At 44.0% G+C, this 20,282-nt stretch overlaps 1 protein-coding gene across 1 annotated transcript in view; it reads left to right on the top strand.

The window, feature by feature from the left end:
* Positions 1-20,282, top strand: part of gfra4a (GDNF family receptor alpha 4a) — a 112,566-nt gene that overhangs the window by 79,247 nt on the left and 13,037 nt on the right. Inside the window, exons 2-4 of the mRNA XM_034576847.1 lie at positions 12,848-13,129; positions 14,508-14,588; positions 19,393-19,732. Of these exons, the coding sequence (XP_034432738.1) occupies positions 12,848-13,129; positions 14,508-14,588; positions 19,393-19,732 (703 nt within the window). The remainder of the gene's footprint in view (positions 1-12,847; positions 13,130-14,507; positions 14,589-19,392; positions 19,733-20,282) is intronic.

Here is a 20,282-nt window from a genome sequence, read left to right as displayed (position 1 = left end):
CACTAGTGCAACTGTGGTTTTTATTTTAAATTAAATGCATCAGGTGTCCAAATTGTACCAATTCAACACTTTACTTCCTCAGGCCTCACACCCACCAAGTGTGAAGCCGATAAGATGAGCAGTTCTCAAGATGTGAGCCAAACACAGACAGGCAGAGATTTCTGAGAATAGTAGATAGAGTCAAACTAAATATGAAAACAACCCCCTCAACACAAATTACACAACCGAGCCTTGAACCTGGTGTTGGTGTGACCTGGTGAAGAAGAGGAACAATAAACTTGCTTTATTCTATTAAATGAGTTATGTTCATGTTAATACGTTTTACATTCCATTTATACACAACTTATTTTGCGGATGAGCGAATTGTAAAGTTGATGATTTCTAATATTTGCAGTAGTTTGCTCTCAGTCCAGTTTAACGCTGTGTGGCTGTCCGCTCCAGATTCAGCACCATGGACAGAGCACGGACTCACAACAGGGCTTTTATTGATTTTATAATAGATGAATAGATTTCTGGTTTATTAAGAAACTACAATAACATTCAAATCTGCAACAGCTACTTCTGATCATTATCTGTTTACTCATCATTTAGTCATTGTGAAACTATAGTGGAACAAAATGCCATCGACATTTCCTCTAAGCCCGTGTTCAGGTCCTCAGTTTGCTAACTTTGTCGCTAACTGAAAGATTTACCGAAGCTGAATCCTGACACTAATTAATATTACTGATTGAAACATTTCTGAATGATTAATTGGTCGTTAATATGCCTTTAATACAATTTGCTAGGAGTGGTTAAGTTTGTCTTACTGATCGATTGAATTTGTGAGATCACAGATGCTGATGTTCAGGAATCAACAATTAACACAACTCTGATAAAGTTGCTCTTTTCACACATTTGCATCTGTCGTGTCACACTTGAGCGTGAAGTCGTTTGTCACACATAGACGCACAAGTTGTTTCGTACACGTGTGTGTGAATCAATTGAGTCCTAAAAATAAACTGTGCATATGATGACAATGTAAAGAAAGAAACGATATAAAGAGTCTTTTTGTGAAAGGTGTTGGGCCATAACGAGCTTTCAGAACAGCTCCAGCATTCCGTGATATTTCAAACTCTTTTCAGGTTTTCAGTTTGGTTTGGAAGCCAATAATACAATAATATATAATAATATTATCCATATAGTTTTATAGTTTCTGTGAAAAGAATGAAAAAAACAATGAGATTACTGGTTAAAAAGAAGAAATACGCCGAAAGAGGCATAAAAACATTAACGACAAAAATCTAATCTAAGTGATAAAATCTAACTTGTGTCAAGAAAAGCTGCTTTAGCCTGGAGTCATGTTTTTCTCCAGACGACCTGGTGACCTCTCCAGATGATAAACGACACTGTTGTGATGAATAACAAAAATATTTTCACTTCCATCTCAAGTTTTTTTGCAGTTCAGAGGAGCTTTTGTTTCTGTCGCTCCGCTCACTTGGGATTAACTCAAACAACACGATAATTTACGCCCACGGTAAAATGTTTGAACACAAAATGTTTGTGTAAGAGTGTGTTCTCGCACACGTACAGTAAATACACAAACTCGAGGGGCACGCTGAGAGGAAGACGCACCTTTTAACGCTGCACAGCCATTTATTTTCAGCAGCAGTCGTAAATTGCATTCACGCAAATGCAAACCTCTTTCTCTCTCTCTGCAACACAAAGACACACACACACACACACACACACACACACACACACACACACACACACACACACACACACACACACACACACACACACACACACAGACCACACAAAGGGCCCCTGGGGAGGTGAAGTGATGGTGAGGCTTCACTGAAGAGCAGGTTCAGCCCATGTGAGGAAAAGGAATGAGGCGTATTTGTGCATTTCAGTGAAGATATTCATACTTTTTTGATGCATGCAGCACAGAGGCAAAGCAAAATGAGAACAAAACTCAGTGGCTGCAGGTGAGAGACTGTATATGTGCTTTATGTCCATATACAATACTCACAGAACGTGTGGAGCAACTGGAGAAACTGTAACTGTAAGAGCGGGGGGGGGGGGGGGGGGGGGGGGCTGTTTTGGCTCGTGTGCTTGGAAAGAGAGAGAAAGAGAAATACTGAGTTTAAATCCCTACATTTTTTATAAAGCTCCCTTCAGTGCTCAAATCAGTCTTTACAGCACTTTGTCTCTGGAAGACAGTGAGAGCGCGACAATGCAACAGAATCAAAATATCATTACGGTGCGACGGCAAAAGTCTGTGACAGGAAACAACAATGCGGCTCAGGAGAAATGTGCAGAATGCAAGTCGGAGCAATCGTTAGAGTGGAGGAGCACGGAGAAGTGGGAGCTCGGGAGGAAAAACAACCCGGAGCAGCGCGTTCATTCATACGTCTGCTTATGGATCATCGGCCATGTTCTGTGTTTCAGACGGCTGGAGAAATATCTACAGTACAAAACGTTCGGCTCAAATGTTGGGACAGCGGTCTTCAACATGTGGACATGTGGACATGTTGAGGGTCACGTGTGGTCAACAGGTGTCACGTGTTTAAAGTTTGTAAATCATTCATTTTTATAAAGGGGGACTGGGAATCACATCAATCCGTATTTCTATGAGAGAAGAGCGACTGGAATTTCAGATTTCAGCTGCACACTTTGCAGGAATTTGTTTTTGTGCCCCCTCAATGCCGCCTCCCCTTTAATTCAATCAGGCTGCAACAAACTACACACACTCATAGATATTAGTCTGGTAAATATTCCTGATTTCTTCATCGAGATCCATGAATCGTTCCCTGGGAAATCTGGAAATAATGTCCTATCTGGCAATGGTAAAGATAACGGGAAGGATATATTGCGGATCCACCCCTTTGTCCGAACCTGCCCCAAAATGGAAGAGGTTCTTTCTCGGCCCATTTCCTATCCTTCCACCAAGTTTAGCTGAAATCCATTCGTGAGTTTTTTTAGAATAACCCTGATAAACAAACAAAGAAACGCATTTTAGGACATTAAAGTCGAACAAAGGTCTAAAAAGAACTCATGAGATCTGTGTTGTTTGTGGTTTCAGGCTCATTTTGGTCTTGAACGTGTTCCTGTGTGAAGCAGCGAGTGCATCTGGTTGAATCGTGGTTGGGAGCAATGATATTGGTTTGATGTTGTCGGAGTAAAAAGCTCTGACATTGAAAGCAAAAGTCTGAATTTACTGGTTCTTCTTGGTTTAGCTTTGGTATTCATCTCTTTAACAAGCCTGTATTTCATACCAGTCAAAGGAGTAAGAGATTTCTTCTTATGTGACTGAATAAGAAGATCAAGCGTTGAACCATCACACCGAGAGAAGACCAGTCGAGGTGGTTCGGGTGCTTGGAATGAGATGTCCCCGGGGGCCTCCTCCTTTTCCTCCTTTAAGCAGCGTTCCAGGCCTGGGAGGAGATGACTGGGCCGACCCAGGACCCACTGGTGTAATTACACCTCCCAGCAGGCACTGCAGCACTGCGGGAACCCATCAGGAAATGCAGAGGATGTGTGGGCTGCTCGCTTCACCCTGCTGCCTCCCCACCCTGAGTTAGACAGATGGGCGGGCGCTGGGGTCGACTGTGCACTCTTCTCCGGCTCCGAGAGAAGAGGAGCTTAATACCACTCAAGCAAGTGGAAGGAAATGCCAGCACGGTGTTTCCTGTGGTCCCAGTTGTGTGTCCTGTCATTTACATTTGAGCCGGCACTCCTCTGCACAGGCCTGCAGTGGGAATACGGCTTAACTCCAACATCCCAGACGTTACCGCCGATCGACAGCGGTGAGCTGCGAGTGTCAGATCCACTGTGCTCAGACAGGAGTCGGGATTCTTAAAGGTCAGAGCGACGGCATCCAGACAGAGGATGAAACAAACAGGGCTGTTTCCCCAGATTGTTCTCTCACTGAGAGAATTGACAACAATTACATCGGAGCTGACATTGAGCTCTTTTATCAAGTCTGGGTTTATCGACACAAAAGAAAACGCCTCCTCTCCGCAGCCTCCCCCCCCCCCCCCCCCCCCAGCGGAGCTTTTGACTCTCTGACTGATGACACTAAGTGTATTTTTGTACCAACACGGGTCTACAACAGTTATTAAGCCGCTGCTTTGTGTCCCGGTCCATCTCACCACTGACTAATAAGAGATATTAACATGTTCGGCTTTGTTCGGCGCGGCAGCGTGTTAATAGGACCAAAGAGCAGGACAACACAATGAGAGCCGGGGATAATGGGACGTCGTGCTGACAACCTGTTGTTCTGTGGTCATCTTGTCCGACAGCCCCCCCCTCGCCTCTTGGCGTGGTACGACAGGGTGCAGCTGGCAGGGTGGACACGGTTCAGCATGCGGCCAGCCAGCTCCTCTAATGGGCTCTGAGACCAGGTGGATGTGACTTATGTGAACGAGCCGCATTTGTTTTCTCCGTGCACGTTACGACATAATGCCGGTTGCACAGGTTTTTGTTGTTGTTGGCGTTTTTGTGTTTGTTTTTGTATCGTTGAAAACAACAGATGTGGTTCACACAACCAAAGATATATACGCAGCCGGAGTTGAACCAGGGCAGCTAAACGGGGCAGCTAAACATCGAAGGTAATCGTCAGATCTACGCTTTCTTTCCAGCTGCCGGTTAGCTTAGCTTAGCATAAATACAGTAAACAAGGGGAAACATCTGCCCCCGACTGTTGAACACACACACAGTATTTCTCGGTTTTTAATATTTAAAAAAATGTGAGTTTTTTTCTTATTATTTTTACCTACGACAATGTTTCCACCCCCGTCGGTTTGTTTGTTAGATAGATTGTCAGATAATAATTCATGGATCTTGAACTAAAGACAAAAAGATATTCATGAAAATCTGGATCTGTAGTTAATTTAAATGTGGTTTCATCAGGGGACAAGTCAGGCTGGTTGTTTCCCCTCTTTCCAGACTTTATGCTAAGCTAAGCTAACCAGCTGATGGCTCCAGCTTCATATTGAACAGACGTGAGATTGATGTGGATCTTTACTATCTTAATTCTATTAATATAACATTCTCCGCCAATTGTAAAACTGTAATTCAATCACTACGTCGTCCATTTTTATATAAATTAAGTTCGAAAGCAGCTACAGAACAACACATGTCTCTCAAAACATCAAACACAAACACACCGAGGTAGCTTCAGTCCTCAAAACGTCAATCATCCTGTTCCTCTTCAGATCTTCATCTTTGTACTGAAGCTGCAGCCGCATGCTCCGGCTCGTCTGTGTCTGTAGATTCTTGATGTTTCCGTGTACCTTTGTTTTTTTGGACTGTTTCCGGAATCAAAAGGCTCCGTCCTGATTCAACGTCCTGAAGGAATAAGGAACAAAGCATTTGTTCTGTTTAAAGTTTAAAAGTCTTAACTTTAGGAGCTGGCCATCGACAGGAAGATGTTATTCACCAGACTCCCAGTTCTTTAGGAAACGGCGAGGAGGAGAGGAAGTTCTCCGCTGGCCCCCAAGGACCTGAGACTCGATGTGGATTCACTGCTTGACTAAAACCACGTACTCTGACTTCCTCCCTCGGCCCACAGACTCACAGACTGGGGTTTGGGTTAATTAGGGACTGACTGAATATGTGTGTTACTGGTGGTTTGTCTCTTCACATCTTATCTTTCCCTCACTAATCCGATTTCATCCTCTGGTTTCACTTTTCATCGATTCTTGTGTTACAAGATGTTTGTCTCTCCTAATCCGATTTGAAATCTTGGTTTTACTTCAGTTACTCATGTCTTTATTTGGGTTGTGTAGAAAGGCACCGTGAACTGAAATGGATTATTGTTATCTGTCCTGTGATATGTTGACAACCTGCGAACCGACCACTTGCACCACGTCAACTGGGATTCAGCTTCGAGACCTTTAAATGGACGGATGGACGGATGGACGGATGGACGGATGGACGGATGCATTAAAACAAGGACCTTGTACATGCAGTTACAATAAGGGTGTCGCAGCTTGAATAACTGCTCACATCCAGTTTACGGTTGCATCCTGTGTCTGTGCTGTTCTCGAGGCTCGGCTCTGCGTCACAATAATTGTCAGATCACCTTTCAGTTTACACAGAGCAGTCGACTCTGTTTTATTCTGACGAGATGTTGGGAAACTCTCAAGTGCATGTGAGGAGTTAGTCTTTGACTCGGAGTAAAAAGGAGGAAGTGGAAAACAGAATTTCTTCTGTTCTGGGACTTCACTGCAGCTGACGTGAATGTGACGAGCGAACGGAGCGGACGTTGAGGCGCTCGCACACTTTCATTAGAGTTAAAGTAGTAAAGTGGTGTAAGAAATGCGTTGAGCTCTATCGGAAGAAGAAGATTCAGCATTCGGATCGTCTCTGTGGGAGTGAACAGGTTGTCAGTGTGAATCACTGCTGCATCAGGAGTCCAGGGCAGAGTGGAAATCTGCTGAGTCATGTCTCCAATCAGCTGACAAAACAGACCCGTAATGAAGGATGGAGAGAGGAGAACATACAGAAGAGAGAAAGATGGAACATGAAGGATTCTCAACATCTATTTATTCACTTCTTCAGGGGATTTTCACTTTGTCACATTGTCGTCGTCATCTGGACGAAGTGTAGGAGTTCAAACTTTCATTCAATTTAAAATACAAACTAGAAAAAGTCTCAGTGTCTCAAAGTTCGAGTACAATGCTTGTGTTTGGTCGCTGGAACTTTCAGTAGAAGACAAACGCTTTTTCCCGTTCTGTTAAATATCATCGTGCTTTCATGCAGTATTTATAGTTTTATATTCACATAAAAACGTCGTCATTATCATAATAAACCAATTTGGACTTTTTAGAGCATCGATTGAAGCTTCTTTGTCTTTTATGTGTTTCCACGCTGATCTACAGAACTAATCTAATTCCACTGGAATAATCATTTCATTCCCCATCATATCATTCACACCAGTGAGCAGCTCGGTGTCAAATCAAGTCGTCATTATCTCGCAAAACGTAAATGTGAAAAAGTCAGAAGTTCTTTCCTTCACTGGCTAAATGGCTTTTTGGAGATTGTTCAAAAAAAAACCAAAGAAAGTTTTTCCACCTCGGAGACGAACGAGCCCACACACACTTTTCAATCCTGAGGAGACAAAGAAAAAAAAAAAGAGCAAAACGTCCAAATCGCAGTTGAACCGCTCGGTGATTCTGGAACAGCGGCGGAGTGATATTGACTTTCTTCAGGATGGATTAGCCTCTGAGGATTCTGGGAAAGAAAATTAGCATTCTGCATCACGGCCAGAGAGGTCTCTTGGTTCTCCTCCAAATTTCATCATGTTTTGCTGAATCAATGATACAGAGCTAAAGGACCCGTCGCAGCACATTTGGACGACCAATTATAGTCCAGAGAAGTCTCGCTGAAAACGGGATTTATGGTAATGTGTCTAAATAGTTGTTTCACTACTCGGCAATTGTGTGTGAGAGTGGATTTACATAATTGTGTGTGTGTGTTTATGGGGAGAATATTGCTTTTTTTGTTTTGTTTTGGCGACGCTGCCGGGGAGGAGAGAGCTTCGTTATTAGAAGCTGGTGAAACCGAGACAAAGGCCCCGGCAGACGACGTGACTCATCTCGGTTTAAAAAGTGTTCGGGGAGCCGCAGTTTGCTAATAAGCGACTACGATCTCCTGAAAGAGAAAAAGCACAGTCCCCTGGCGGAGCCGTCAAAGATTTACCAAACAATCCGAGGGGCCTGCTATCTCTAATAGGATTCATCGTCCTGTGTGTACGGGCGGCTGATGAAGAGAAAGACGGAGTCGGCGCGAGACACAGAAAAAAAATCAAGAGAACAAACTTCACATGTAACTCGTGAGCTCACATCTCGGTCACTTCAGAACTCAGAGATGAGACGTTTCAGATTTGGACTGAGATGTTTTGGCCGAACGCTGGAGAACGAAGCTGCTGAACAGTCTCTTTAAAAAATCTTTGTCAAATCAGCGGTTGGACGTTAAAGTGAAGTTTACTTTTATCGCTCAGGTTTACAGTCGGAAATAAAGTTTACAGGCCCACAGGCGCTTTCATGCCATTCATTTATTTTTACAACATTTTCTGCTGGAAGTTTATGTCTTTTACCTGTTTTATTTATTTATATACAAAGCCAGCCAAGTTTTTCATTGACACAAAAAAGAAACCTTTTAATGATTATTTGCAAAACATATGTCTTTAGTTTTCTATAACAATATTTATGTTCTCATTGAAATACAATATCTACATCTGTAATATCTGTGTCATAGCAGCTAAAGCATAATAATGGTATTTATGGATGTTTAGAAAACTCAGAGAACGATTGTAATCTTCATTAGATTTAAAAACAATAATAATAATAATCAGAACATATTTTTAATAAAACCATGGTCTTCCTGCATTATGATTGTGCTAATTAGTTTTTTAACATATTATCTTTAGAAATCAGGGTTATTATTTAACCCATAAAATGTCCAAATATATTAAAAATTACCAATCACAAGATGGTGAGTTCAAAGGGTCCAAAACCCCAAAACATCCATTTGACAAAAACATGATTATTATTTAGGATCATGGAAATGTACGACTCTGGGGGTTTATAATCCTACAATGGGATTAAATTAAGTCCAGCATTTATAATAATAATAATAATAATAATAATATTAAGCCCAGCACTTAGATTCTATCTTAAGGAAACACAACCAGGTTTAAACTTACTGAACGGAAACACATAAATCATTTATATCTTTCATTTTATGAATTCTTGAATATATGAATGAGTTTTCTTTATGTCTCATAAAATATACATTGCACTTCTTTCCATGGATCAACTCTTATGGATTTTTAAAGTGTTTTTTCCCATGTTGGTTCAATTCCATTCGTCTTTTATGGGAAAATATGGGGAAAGAGCGGAGGGGACGAGAAGAGCGAGAAACCAGTTAACCGTCATATTCAAGTTGGTCTGAATGGTTTCAATGCAGATTATAAACGTGATGTTGGTTGACGTCAGTGACTGATGAGAGGTTTAGTTGAGGAGCTGCTTCATTGAAAGTGAGCAGAGACAAAAAGTGTCGTGTAGTTATTTCATGGTTGTTGTGAGCGGCTCTTATCGTCTCTAGGTTATTTCTTCGTAGTCACGACTGTAAACCTACACTTTAATGTGCCTGCAGGATTGTGATCGCTTTCAATTCCGATCCCAGCGCGCCGTCAACACAAAGATCATTTGAAGTTAATTCCAACAGTCCCACGCTTTGTCTGTCAAAAAACACGACACCAAATTCGCTTCGGTCTGTTTTTTTTTTGTTTTTCCCAGCGACAGGAGCGAAGACAAAACCCGCCCGAGATCACAGGAGGAAAAGTTTATTCGCTTTAGCTTTTTTGTTCCCTTGAAAACATTTCCTTTAAATCCAGAATCTGCTTGAAGCCCGTCAGGTGTGTTTTGTGAGTGAGGGGATGAGAGGAAGAGAGGAGAGCAAAGAGATGAGCGGATGGGATGACAGGGAATCAGGAGGATGAGGAGAAAATAGAGGAAGAAACAAAAAAAAGCAGGAAGAGGGAGAGAGAGAGGGGGGGGGGGGGGGAGCTCAGATGGATTATTTACCTCAGTGGGTTAAATCGGGAGGTTTGTGGGATGGAACGAATTTGAATGACAAGGCAACTGATTTCTCCTAATTGGTTCTGACTGTCTCTCTTTGAACTGCCGGTGCGCCGCCGCTCGGTTTCCAGGCAAACAGTTCTATCTCCGGCAATCTGGAGTGCTGCTTAATTTCTCAGACAAATATCAAACCTCCCTCCACACTGGATTAGTTACAAGTTAATAAGATTTGCACCGCAGCTGCTTCTTCCCTCTGCCTCCGAGCCACGGGGAAGTCAAACCTGGCTTCAAAGTTCCTCCCTGCTCCACCCTCCGTATCAGACCACCCACACACAGACAGACACACACACACACACACACACACCACCCACTTATCTGCTCCCCCCCTGCAGCTCCACATGAGAAATGGCTTAACGGTGAAATATTGTTTCTCTTAAAACCGAGTGAGACGACTTTCAGTATTTTCAACGCAAATCCGCATCTTGGGAGTTTTCTTCCGAGCGAGTGACGTATGTATCTCGACACGAGGCAGATTCCTCCACTTCTCTCCGAGGTGCCGACACTTGATCCGGGGGAAAACGCTCGAGTGGAGCTGATTTGCATCGGAAACGGACGACACTATCTCACCCTGCGTTACTTCTCCTTCCTTTGCTTTACATAAGATCAGGTTTTGAGACTGTAGATACATGGCTGGTTGAGGGGGACCAGCTCTACACTTGAGTGGCAGATGCTTCACAAACATCCCAAACCCACAGCAACCGCCTGCTTGCCTCTTCCCAGACTGTGATTGACAGATGTCTCCCCGCCGGTCGAGTCCAAACCCTCGTCTCTCCTCAAAGCGCAGCCGGAGAGAAAGTTGACCCGTCGAGGTTTTACCCAATTCTGTTTTATCTGACCATCTCTGAATTCACGTCAGCCATCGAGAGCCGGTCTGAGTTCCGGAGTCGGACGAAGCTGCTTCCGCTCCTCGTGGCTTGATTGAGCTGCGATGGAATCAAATGAGATTAAAATGTAATTACTGAAACTAACTTGTCTCACCGAGCACATACAAATGCTTGTGGACAGGATTTCTGGAGAATATCTCATGCGCTGAATTCTTTTTTACTTCTTTTAATTAAACTCCATCACCTTGTCTAGTTTATGAATATCATGATAAAAATACTAAAATTTAAGGCTTTTCACCACATTCCACCAGGTCCGGCAGTACTTTATACGTACTGTTCTTTATCAGCTTCTTCATTGTAGCTATATGGTTTTATTCTAGATGTCTCGAACATAACTTTATCCACATTTCACCGAAAACCCAACCTGGCAGATGTGGTTGTGTTTGCAGCCGTTGAGATCTCCACTGAATTAAAACAAGAGAAATATAAAGTTTGGCAGCAGATCTTGTTCTGACCGACCCACTGTTCAGTTAGTGAACTTTCTGAGCCGGGCTCCGAGGGGACGATGGTGTCCGTCTGTCCGTCTGTCCGTCTGTCGCTTTGGTCTGGATTGACAGTCGGACAGGTTTTCGGGTGAATTTCCACGACATTTGGTACTAGAGGGTTTGTTTTTATTATTATTTTGAGTTATTAAATCGTAAAATCATTAATGCAAATAAAGTGATTTCACCGTACAATATCAAGTTTATGTGGTAAATTATACTGATTGATATCTTTTGCCTTTTGCAGGTGTAAATGATTATTTTAGCCATTTAGCTCCATTTAGTCCAATTCTTTGAGATCCTCGCTACTGCCCCCTAGGTGAATTGCAGCCAATTACAAATAACAAAGGGATTAACAGTGAATTGACAGACGTTCCGTAGACGGGTTCTTTAACAGGTGGGATCAGATGCTTCTGTACAAGCAGGAGAAATCTACACATTCAAAGGTTCGTCTAAAAGATAAATAAGTGAGAACCGGTAAAAGTTGTCAAAGCTAGCATCGTAGAAAAGTTAGAAAAGTTCGCAGTTAGTCGTGATGGTAATCGTGTTCTCCCAAACCAGACACGTGGATTCAACAGAACAATATTTGTGAGATCCAGCAGAAGAACTCCTCGAACGTGTGGGAATATATTGTTGCATCTGATTAGCGGCACATGAAACAACGGTAAACAAGTCGTAATAAATAGGACTCTTTGTTTTGACTGCAGCGGAAACATGTCAGGATGTATTGGAGAGACGCACGGGGGGGGGGGTTAATCCAGTCAGCGGTGTCAGATGTATTACATGTGACAACAGTCTGAATTCATGAATAATATAGCACCCCCCCTCGGGTTAATGAATGGAATTATTAAAAAAACTCTGGAATGCAGCGGGGAGACGCTTCGCTGAGCGACTCTGATCACTTCTGACACGGGACGTTGGAATGTGACACAATTATTAAATTCAAATCAATTTGGATCATTTTAGCAAATGATTCAGTTTGTTTGTCACATAAAGGAGCAGCAACCTCTGCTAACAGGGGCGCTGCCAGGGACTGTGGGGGCCCCAGGCACAAGGGAGCAGGGGTGGGGGGGGAACCCATGAAAAACATCATCATTCCAGTTTTCAAATAGAAAAGATCATACCGTGCATGAAAAAGTAGAAAATCACACTCTTCAACCAAACCTCTAAAATATGAAGCTTTTGACTAAGAGTTGCGTGGAATTTAAATAAATAACAATAATAAAGTTGTTGTTGCCGCAATTTTCCTGCTTTACCTGTTGCATCGCTCCTGTCGGCTGCATCACTATTACCTGTTTCTATTATTATCAGTCTCCCGTGAGTCCCAGAGCTTTATGCAAGTGCACTTCTGGAATATCCAGTTATTATTCCTATTTGTTTGATCTTATTTAACTTGTAAATGATGCAATTAACTGAATTACCATAAACCAATGTGCACAGATGAAAGCATGAGGGCAAACACGGGCCTCACACAGCTGCTCAGTCGTCTGCATGATCCTCACACACAAGGGACACACAATTAATACACACATGGTTTGTGTGTTTTGTGAGTCTTTGCGTGTTGCATGTTACGTATTTAGGTTTTAATCGATGCTCAGCACAACTCACAATGTTGTGTTTTCACTCGTTTCACTTTGTCTGTGGTAAAACTTACAGCCCAATCAATTAGTTCTGTTTGAAGTTATTAATGTTATGACGATGATGATTATATGTTTAGGGTTCAGCAAACTGAATTTCTCATGCTTATACGAAGAGGTGCACAGACGAGCCGTCCACAGTTGAGTCTCCCACGCAGTTCTGTTCCTGGGGTCCATTCACCAACCTGTCCTGTGTCTGTCTCGTCTCGCAGGAGTCCCTCGTGTGGCTCTGTCTCTGGGCGGCAGGGACTGCCTGCGTGCCGGAGACACCTGCTCCAGCGACGACACCTGCAGCCCGCGACTCCGCACCCTCAGGCAGTGTGTGGCGGGGGACGGCAGCGTGAAGCTGGGCCCCGGGGCGCGGAACCAGTGTGAGAACGCCATGACTGCTCTGCTGTCCACGCCACTGCACGGCTGCCAGTGTAAACGAGGCATGAAGAAGGAGAAGAACTGCCTGAGCATCTACTGGAGCCTGCACCAGTCGGTGCTGCACGGTAAGACTTGGCGTTGACCCACAGAATCTGATGGTTCTGTTCCCAGCAGGTGGGCGGGAGCAGGTACAGTATGTTACTGGGATTATCTGGTGCACGTGGTGTCCGCCTCCAGACGGCTCAGCAGAAATGAAAAGAGTGATTATTGTGTCAAAATGTGTTGAAACTGAGGCTCTGATTCCTTTTGTTCCATCCACACTTATTGTGTTTTATCACTTTTGTGCTTATTTCAAATGCTTTTTTCCTGTCACTGTCTTTTTTCCTGCATTTAGCCCGGTTATTTTCGGTACATTTATATTCAAATTTGGGCATTTAGCATATCATTTTATATTCATAACGACTGGAAACTAGGGCAACCGTTAAACAAGCTCGACAATATCCTGCAAGTCGAGTGTTAAATGTTAAAGACGTGAAGACGGTGACCTCATAAAGCAAATGGAGTCATAACTTTAACCCCGGACGTTTATTAAGTCAAACACACGCTGCAGTTTGGACAAAGGACATTTTTGCCTCCTTCACTGACCTCGTGTTGTTAAAATGAAAGAGCTGCTCGTTGGTTTTTAACCTCATACGAGCAGCCTGTGTTTCTCTTCTTTGTTATCATAGTTGATTTAGTTTAACTTCAGGCTCCTCAGACGCTTCGCTGCCTCTGAGTTGCTCTTTTTTTATTTCCTACATTAATATCTTATTTGCTTGGGAGGTAAATTGTAAAATAAAACTCCTGTGGGTCCGGGAGAAAAATATTACCTCTGTGGCGCTGGTTTAGTAAATGTGTCCACATAGTTTTAGTCAATTTAATTTTTCAGTTTACACTGTGGTCACATGGTGACTCAGCACATTTTAAATCAAGCAGTAAATTAAATACCACGAACCAACTAGCACATTAAAACACAGGGATAGTTTGTATTATGCTCATGTCTGAATAGATTCTCTAATGATGCCATTGACTGTGTTTGTAAAGACATTGTTGGGTGGTCATCTGGTCTGTGTCATGTCGGGGGGGGGGGGGTCAGTGTGGTGCCACAACAGCAGATTTAGCCCCAGTGGCTTCTTACTGGTTAATCAGACCTTGTATGAAGTGGTGTGTATTATTAACCAATAAGTATCTGTCAATATAAACCTTTATCTGTGGATGTATTTATGTTCGGTGGTATGAAAACTTGTATTTAACACGATGAACAATGCAGAAAAGATTTTACATTCATGTTTCTATTTTACATTTAACCCCAAGTACAGATTTGTGGATATATTGATATCTGTAATTTTATACTTGCTTTATCAGTTGGGCTCTTATATTTATCATATTGACTTTTTGTCCCAGGACACTAAGACAGACAGAACAACTTGAGTTGGAACCTAAACCCTCTGGTGTGTCTTGCAGGACTCAGCCTGGTGGAGAATTTCCCGTACGAACCGGAGGAGAGAGGCTCCGACTACGTCCGCCTGGCCTCCATCGCTGCAGGTGACTGGGAGATCCTCCCTTTTCTGCTTCTCTTACCATTAAAATAATCAACGTTTCACACAATCCAGTCCCAGTCCCAGTCCCAGTCAGGCAAGTGAGTGGGAAACTGGTGTCAGACGTCTGGATGTGGGAGAGCAAACGGAGACGTTACCCTGTGTCGCTCTGAGTGTAGAACATGTGGATTTGCAGGTGGGTTTGCAGAAAGTGTTTGACGAGTAACAGCCCACACTTTGGTTCTGTCTCTGCCTCGGAGCCCCCGGGGCGAGGCCGCGGGGCAGGTGTGTGCTGCTGTTCTCCCCCCCCCCCCCCCCCCCCCCCCGAGGCACAGATTAATTACCTATTTATTTTAATGCAGCCGGAAGGGGGGGGGGGGCACAGAGTGTGAGGAGAAGAAAGACAAAAAGTCAGAAGTGAGATGGAGACGGAGACGGACGGACGGAGCTGGTTTGTTTCCACTCTTCTTCCCGTCGGAGGTTTGGAAGCAGACGGAGGAGTCGACTTGTTTCCCACCGGAGACGACACAGAGTCAAGTGTTGTGTTGTTCTCCGGACGACTCGAGATAAAGCGTCCGTGGGACTTAGATAATGACTCAAGTGAAGAGATTAGGATGGAAGGTGTTCATGTGAGCTGCACTGTAAAATGATTAATGTCTTCAAAGTTTAAATAAGTGGATAATGGCAGCTCAGAGGGGGGGGGGGGGATGTTTGTTATAGAGTCAAATACACATTTTATATGATTTCAAAATGAGAAAGACAGTTTGCGATGAGGCTACTTCATGAGTCAGTTTGTGTAAAACCATTAGAAATAAATTCAGATAATGTTCAGATTTAATTTCCAATTTGCCGACATTAAATAAACGGAGTTGTCATAACAGTTCAATGTTGTTACAACAGATCTAAACTCGAACAAAAGCTTCAAAGTACAAATTAATATCCGAGGGAATAATCTACATCTACATTCGTTTCCATAACCTACAAGAATGACATAATCTAAATTATGGGATTCTCTTTTCTATTGACTCCCCACTTATAAAAGGAGACTTATGATAACAGATGAAACTTAGGTCTAATTATCTAAACACACGATCTAAAGTGTATTCAAGGTGTCTCCAAATCCACGTTTGATGATTTAAAGGCAGAAAAAAACTTTCAAATGGTTGTACTTAGTTTTCTTTAATGAATCGTGGGGGTTTTTAAGGGGCTTGATATGATAATAAATCCTTTTCCCTTTAAACTAGCGCTTCACCCATTCTGGTATCATTCTGACCAACAGCAGCCAGTCGAGGCAAAGAAGGAGGAAAAGCTTTGATTCCAAGGCTCGATGCAGATTTGGAAAAAGGTCACGTTCTGCCCCACGTTCTGGTTTCTCAGTCAGTTCCATATCCACGAATGTAGAACACACGATGAAGTCGACTATAGTGAAACCAGGCTGTCCTCTTTCCGCTGCCTGGAGATAACACTGCACCCCCCCCCCCCCCCCCCCCCACCCCACAGTGAACCTGACCACAGCTCATTTTAAGTGCATTGGCAATTTAAGCAATTTGGACACTGGGATAGAAAATGACAAATCCAGTAATTTGGTTCCAGGTGAAAGTCAGGGCCCTTTGCTTTGTGCCATTTTAAATTGGTCCCCCCCCCCCCACCCCAGTTTAGAAACCTGCAGCGTGGGAGAGAGCGTCTGTTTAATGTGGACAAAAAAAAAAAAGCCCAACTGCAGACGCTAGCACATCACAACCACCTCTTCTGTACATATTGAATCTGTAGCATTAGCAAACACGTACTCCCTCCCCCCCCCCCCCCCCCCCCCCCCGCAGCAGAGCTACTGTACACTGCGGCTCCATTTCCATGGATCCTCCCACAGCTAGTTCCAAACCCACTTTGAATCTCAGCCGCTCAGGCGCCATTCATGCTTCTTAGAGAATCATCAGGGACGGGGCGGCGCTCACACTCGTCCCCTCGACCCGTTCACTCTCCGTGGGCCTGTTGAGCGTGATTAAGTGAGATCATCGATTAGGGAAATGTGATAAACTGTCCTCACCTGTTCAGGGGAGACGTTGGTTGTGTATTGCACAGTAATAACCATGAGAAAAACTGAACAGCTGCAATTTGGGGCGACGTCCCCTCTAACGCGCGTGATCATATGTTTCGTGACCTCGCACATAAGCTGCGTATTAAAATGACACCCGCTCGTTTTTTTGAGGCCGCTGTGAATTACAGCAGCGTCAGACCCGCTGTGTGCAGCCTCCTCGTAAATTTCACTCCGGCGACTCGGCGGGAGGTCAGAGTGGACGTCCATGCCGTGCATCTCGACAAGCCGACTGCCAAAACAACAAAGACGTGATTAATGGATGTTTTTACGGCCCTTCCAGCGTCGCTCCCTCAAACACAGTAATGACCGTTGTTCAGGGATGGACGCCGCAGCCGCAGCCTCGTCACATTCTGAAGCTGCATTTATACAACGCTGTTCTTTGCCCTTTGCCAGTTAATCAGTTAAGTAAAGTCACGTCAGTGGGTTTTATGAAGGAGCTTCTGTTAAACGCGTGAGATGTTCTGCACAGAAATTCAGCTTTCTAACGCATCACTGGCTTCTGGGAGAGACTGGAATTGTTTTTCCCAGCTCTGAGATTTTCTACTTCATGCACCACAGCTGTTGGGAAAATACAGTTTTGTTTTCTTTTGGTTCTTTGGTGCGACCGGTTGGTCAGAGTCTCAGAGAAACAGTATTTTAATACACTGACGATGAGGCTGAACACGTTAAACTGAGGATGCTCACGTCCAGATTAGATGCAGCAGTTGAAGCCAAAGTGCAGCTCGTCAAGGGGCCGTGTATAGAAAAGGCTGCATTTCCAGTATGAATGTGACCAACCTCAAAGACTTCAATCAAAGAAGACTTATAAGAAAATCTAATATTCACCTCTGTGGCGGCTCCGCTGCCGTCGTTACAAAGGACAACAAAGACGACTGTGTCACGGCCACAGAAAAAGGATTAAAAACAGCTTCTTCACCGTAATCTTCCTCTGAGCGTATCCGTGTGTTTATCATATTCCAAACATGGACAATTCATGTACGTACACAAAGAAATGACTTTGAAATATATTTATATATGTATATTTATATATCTTGGGGATGGAAGGACGCATTTGAGGTCACCATCTAATTGGAAAACCTTGTCGTGCTGCTGTGATGGTCTTCAAATGCAGCCTCTGAATTAAAGCAGACCTAATGACCTCTCTGTTTTTCAAATGAATACAATGAGTCTTGAATGTGTCCTAATACAAGAGACAAAAATATTTTTTTAAATAATCACAATATTGGAATTTGTCAGTTTTACTCAATAACTGTAAAAAAAAAAAGATGGACGACACATCTCCGAGCAGATGGAGCTCAGGGTCTCAGCTGTCAATCATGACGTCTCTCCCTGGTTTTATAGCTTCAAGTAACGAACATGGCAAGACGTATGACCTGTACTGCAGCCAGCCACCAGGGGGCGATCGAGACACTTTGGCTTCACTTTCAAGTAGCTGTCATGTCCTGCATTTTTATGTGAAGTCTTGACATAGAGTCGGTGATATAACGCCTGGTTTTCAGTGGTGATGCTCTGGAGACGAAACAGCCGACTGTGTCTCTGTCCAGATTCTCACAGACAACATGTAGAGTTATATGAACATTACACAACCAGGCCTGCAGTCAGGAAACCAGGCAGAGCACTCGGCCTCCAGCGGCTCGGTGCAGCGCAGACGTGTAACTGTGAATGTGAAGCAGGATAAGAGCGTCCATTGCTCTGCAGGTCTCCTCCCAATTAATAATAGCTTGGAAAAGAAACCACAAGGATTTCACATGAAAACGAATGTCCATGTTCAGGGTCCCCCCCCCTCGTCTGCTTAGCAGTTAAATTGGTAATAACCTATGCTTTGTGAAGGGTTGTTAGCTTCCTCTCCAAGGCCATTCATATTTTATTTGACAGCTTGGTGGGAGCTGAACTCACCAAGAGACACAACTACAGGCATGTTACAAACTAATGAGCGGCGCGATCTGCCAGAGGAGCTGAGTGTCATCACGGCCGTAATGACTGGCAGGGTCGCTTTGAGAAGGAGAGAAGAATAAAGCGTGATGATAGATTTGGAAATAATGTCACCACCACAAAGAGAGAAGATGGTTCTGAGAGGTGGCTCATTACCACGGGAGCACTGAGGCAGACAGGGACGGACCGAGTGGAGGAAGAATGGATGGAGGACAAGGGGAGAGAGCTGAGCAGGAGACAGGAGTAGACAGATGGAGAGGGGGTGATGGCAGCGCTGAGAGAAGCCGGCACGCAGTGAGGGAGGGAGATGGCAAAGGGAAGGAGGGAGTCAGGTGAGTCGGGGATGGACCCAGATGTGGGGATGTTTGAGAGATGGATGGATGGGTGAAGGGGAAGGAGCAGTAATTACAGGCCTTGTTGTGCGGTTGGAGAGACGAGGAGCGGCTCCTCCAGCTCTGCCACTCTGCATTAACCCAGCAGAATGAAATATTCAGCCATTAGGCCTCAGCGGAAACACATCCAGTGCCCGGGCTCATGCAACATTCAAGCACCGTTCATTTCCTATTCATTACAGCAGGGTTTATTTCACATAATCATCCTTTTGGTTTGATTTGTTCTTGAAGAAGACGCATTTCTGTTTTTATATCCGTCAGCTGAGTGGAGAGGTGAGAGTCGATACCAGCTCCAATCAGACGCTCTAATGATCGGTAAACATTGTCTGGGATTTGATTTTTCTTCAAACCACACAGATGATGAAATGCTCTGTGTCTCTGTCCTCTCTTAGAATCTGAGGTAACGACGGTGAACCGCTGCCTGGACGCCGCCAAGGCGTGTAACATAGATGAGACGTGTCAGAAGCTTCGTACGGAGTACGTCTCGTCCTGCATCCAGCCGTCGGCCCGCTCGGGGCCGTGCAACCGACCAAAGTGCAACAAGGCGCTGAGGAAGTTCTTTGACCGTGTCCCCCCCGACTACACCCACGAGCTGCTGTTCTGTCCCTGCACCGACACGGCCTGCTCCGAGCGCCGGAGGCAAACCATTGTGCCGTCCTGCTCCTACGAAGACAAGGAAAAGCCCAACTGCCTTGCTCAGCTGCGGGTCTGCAAGGCGGACTACGTGTGCAGGTACAAAAATACATCATGTCTTACACCTGCTGCCAAGACAGTTTTACACCTAATTTCCTAAGTTGGCATCATTCGACTCAATGAACCGACAGTTTATCTGCAGCTTCTGCTACAGGATCATAAAGGTGTGGTTTTACATATAATAGCTAAGATACTTCCTCAGAGTTATATTGTATTGACTTGACATTTGAAATTGATAAATCACGATGTTAAAGTGCTGCCCTGAAGCTGTTGTCCAAGATTTAAAGCTGAATTTAATGTTTTTGACAGTTTAGCAGACGGCGGACTCCCACATTAATGGAGAAACAAACTTTGATCCAGTTACGATTGTTGAGTTTAACTTGTTAACACTTGTGTGAGGTCACTGACTCATCCGGCAGCTTATTTGATCTGAAGTCTCCTGAGGAAACGTTCTCTTTGTCTCGTTGGATGTTTTATCAGCTTCAACAGGAACTTGTTCTCTGCTGTTTTACACTGGAACACATATTCCTCATTACTCCTGTAAACTGGAGGTAAATATAACGCTGCATGGATATGGAGCATGTGGCAA

The sequence above is a fragment of the Hippoglossus hippoglossus genome, chromosome 22, assembly GCF_009819705.1.
Source record: "Hippoglossus hippoglossus isolate fHipHip1 chromosome 22, fHipHip1.pri, whole genome shotgun sequence".
Taxonomy (NCBI): Eukaryota; Metazoa; Chordata; class Actinopteri; order Pleuronectiformes; family Pleuronectidae; genus Hippoglossus; species Hippoglossus hippoglossus.
Note: the sequence above shows the minus strand (reverse complement) of the source record. Positions and strands in the feature narration are given on the sequence as shown.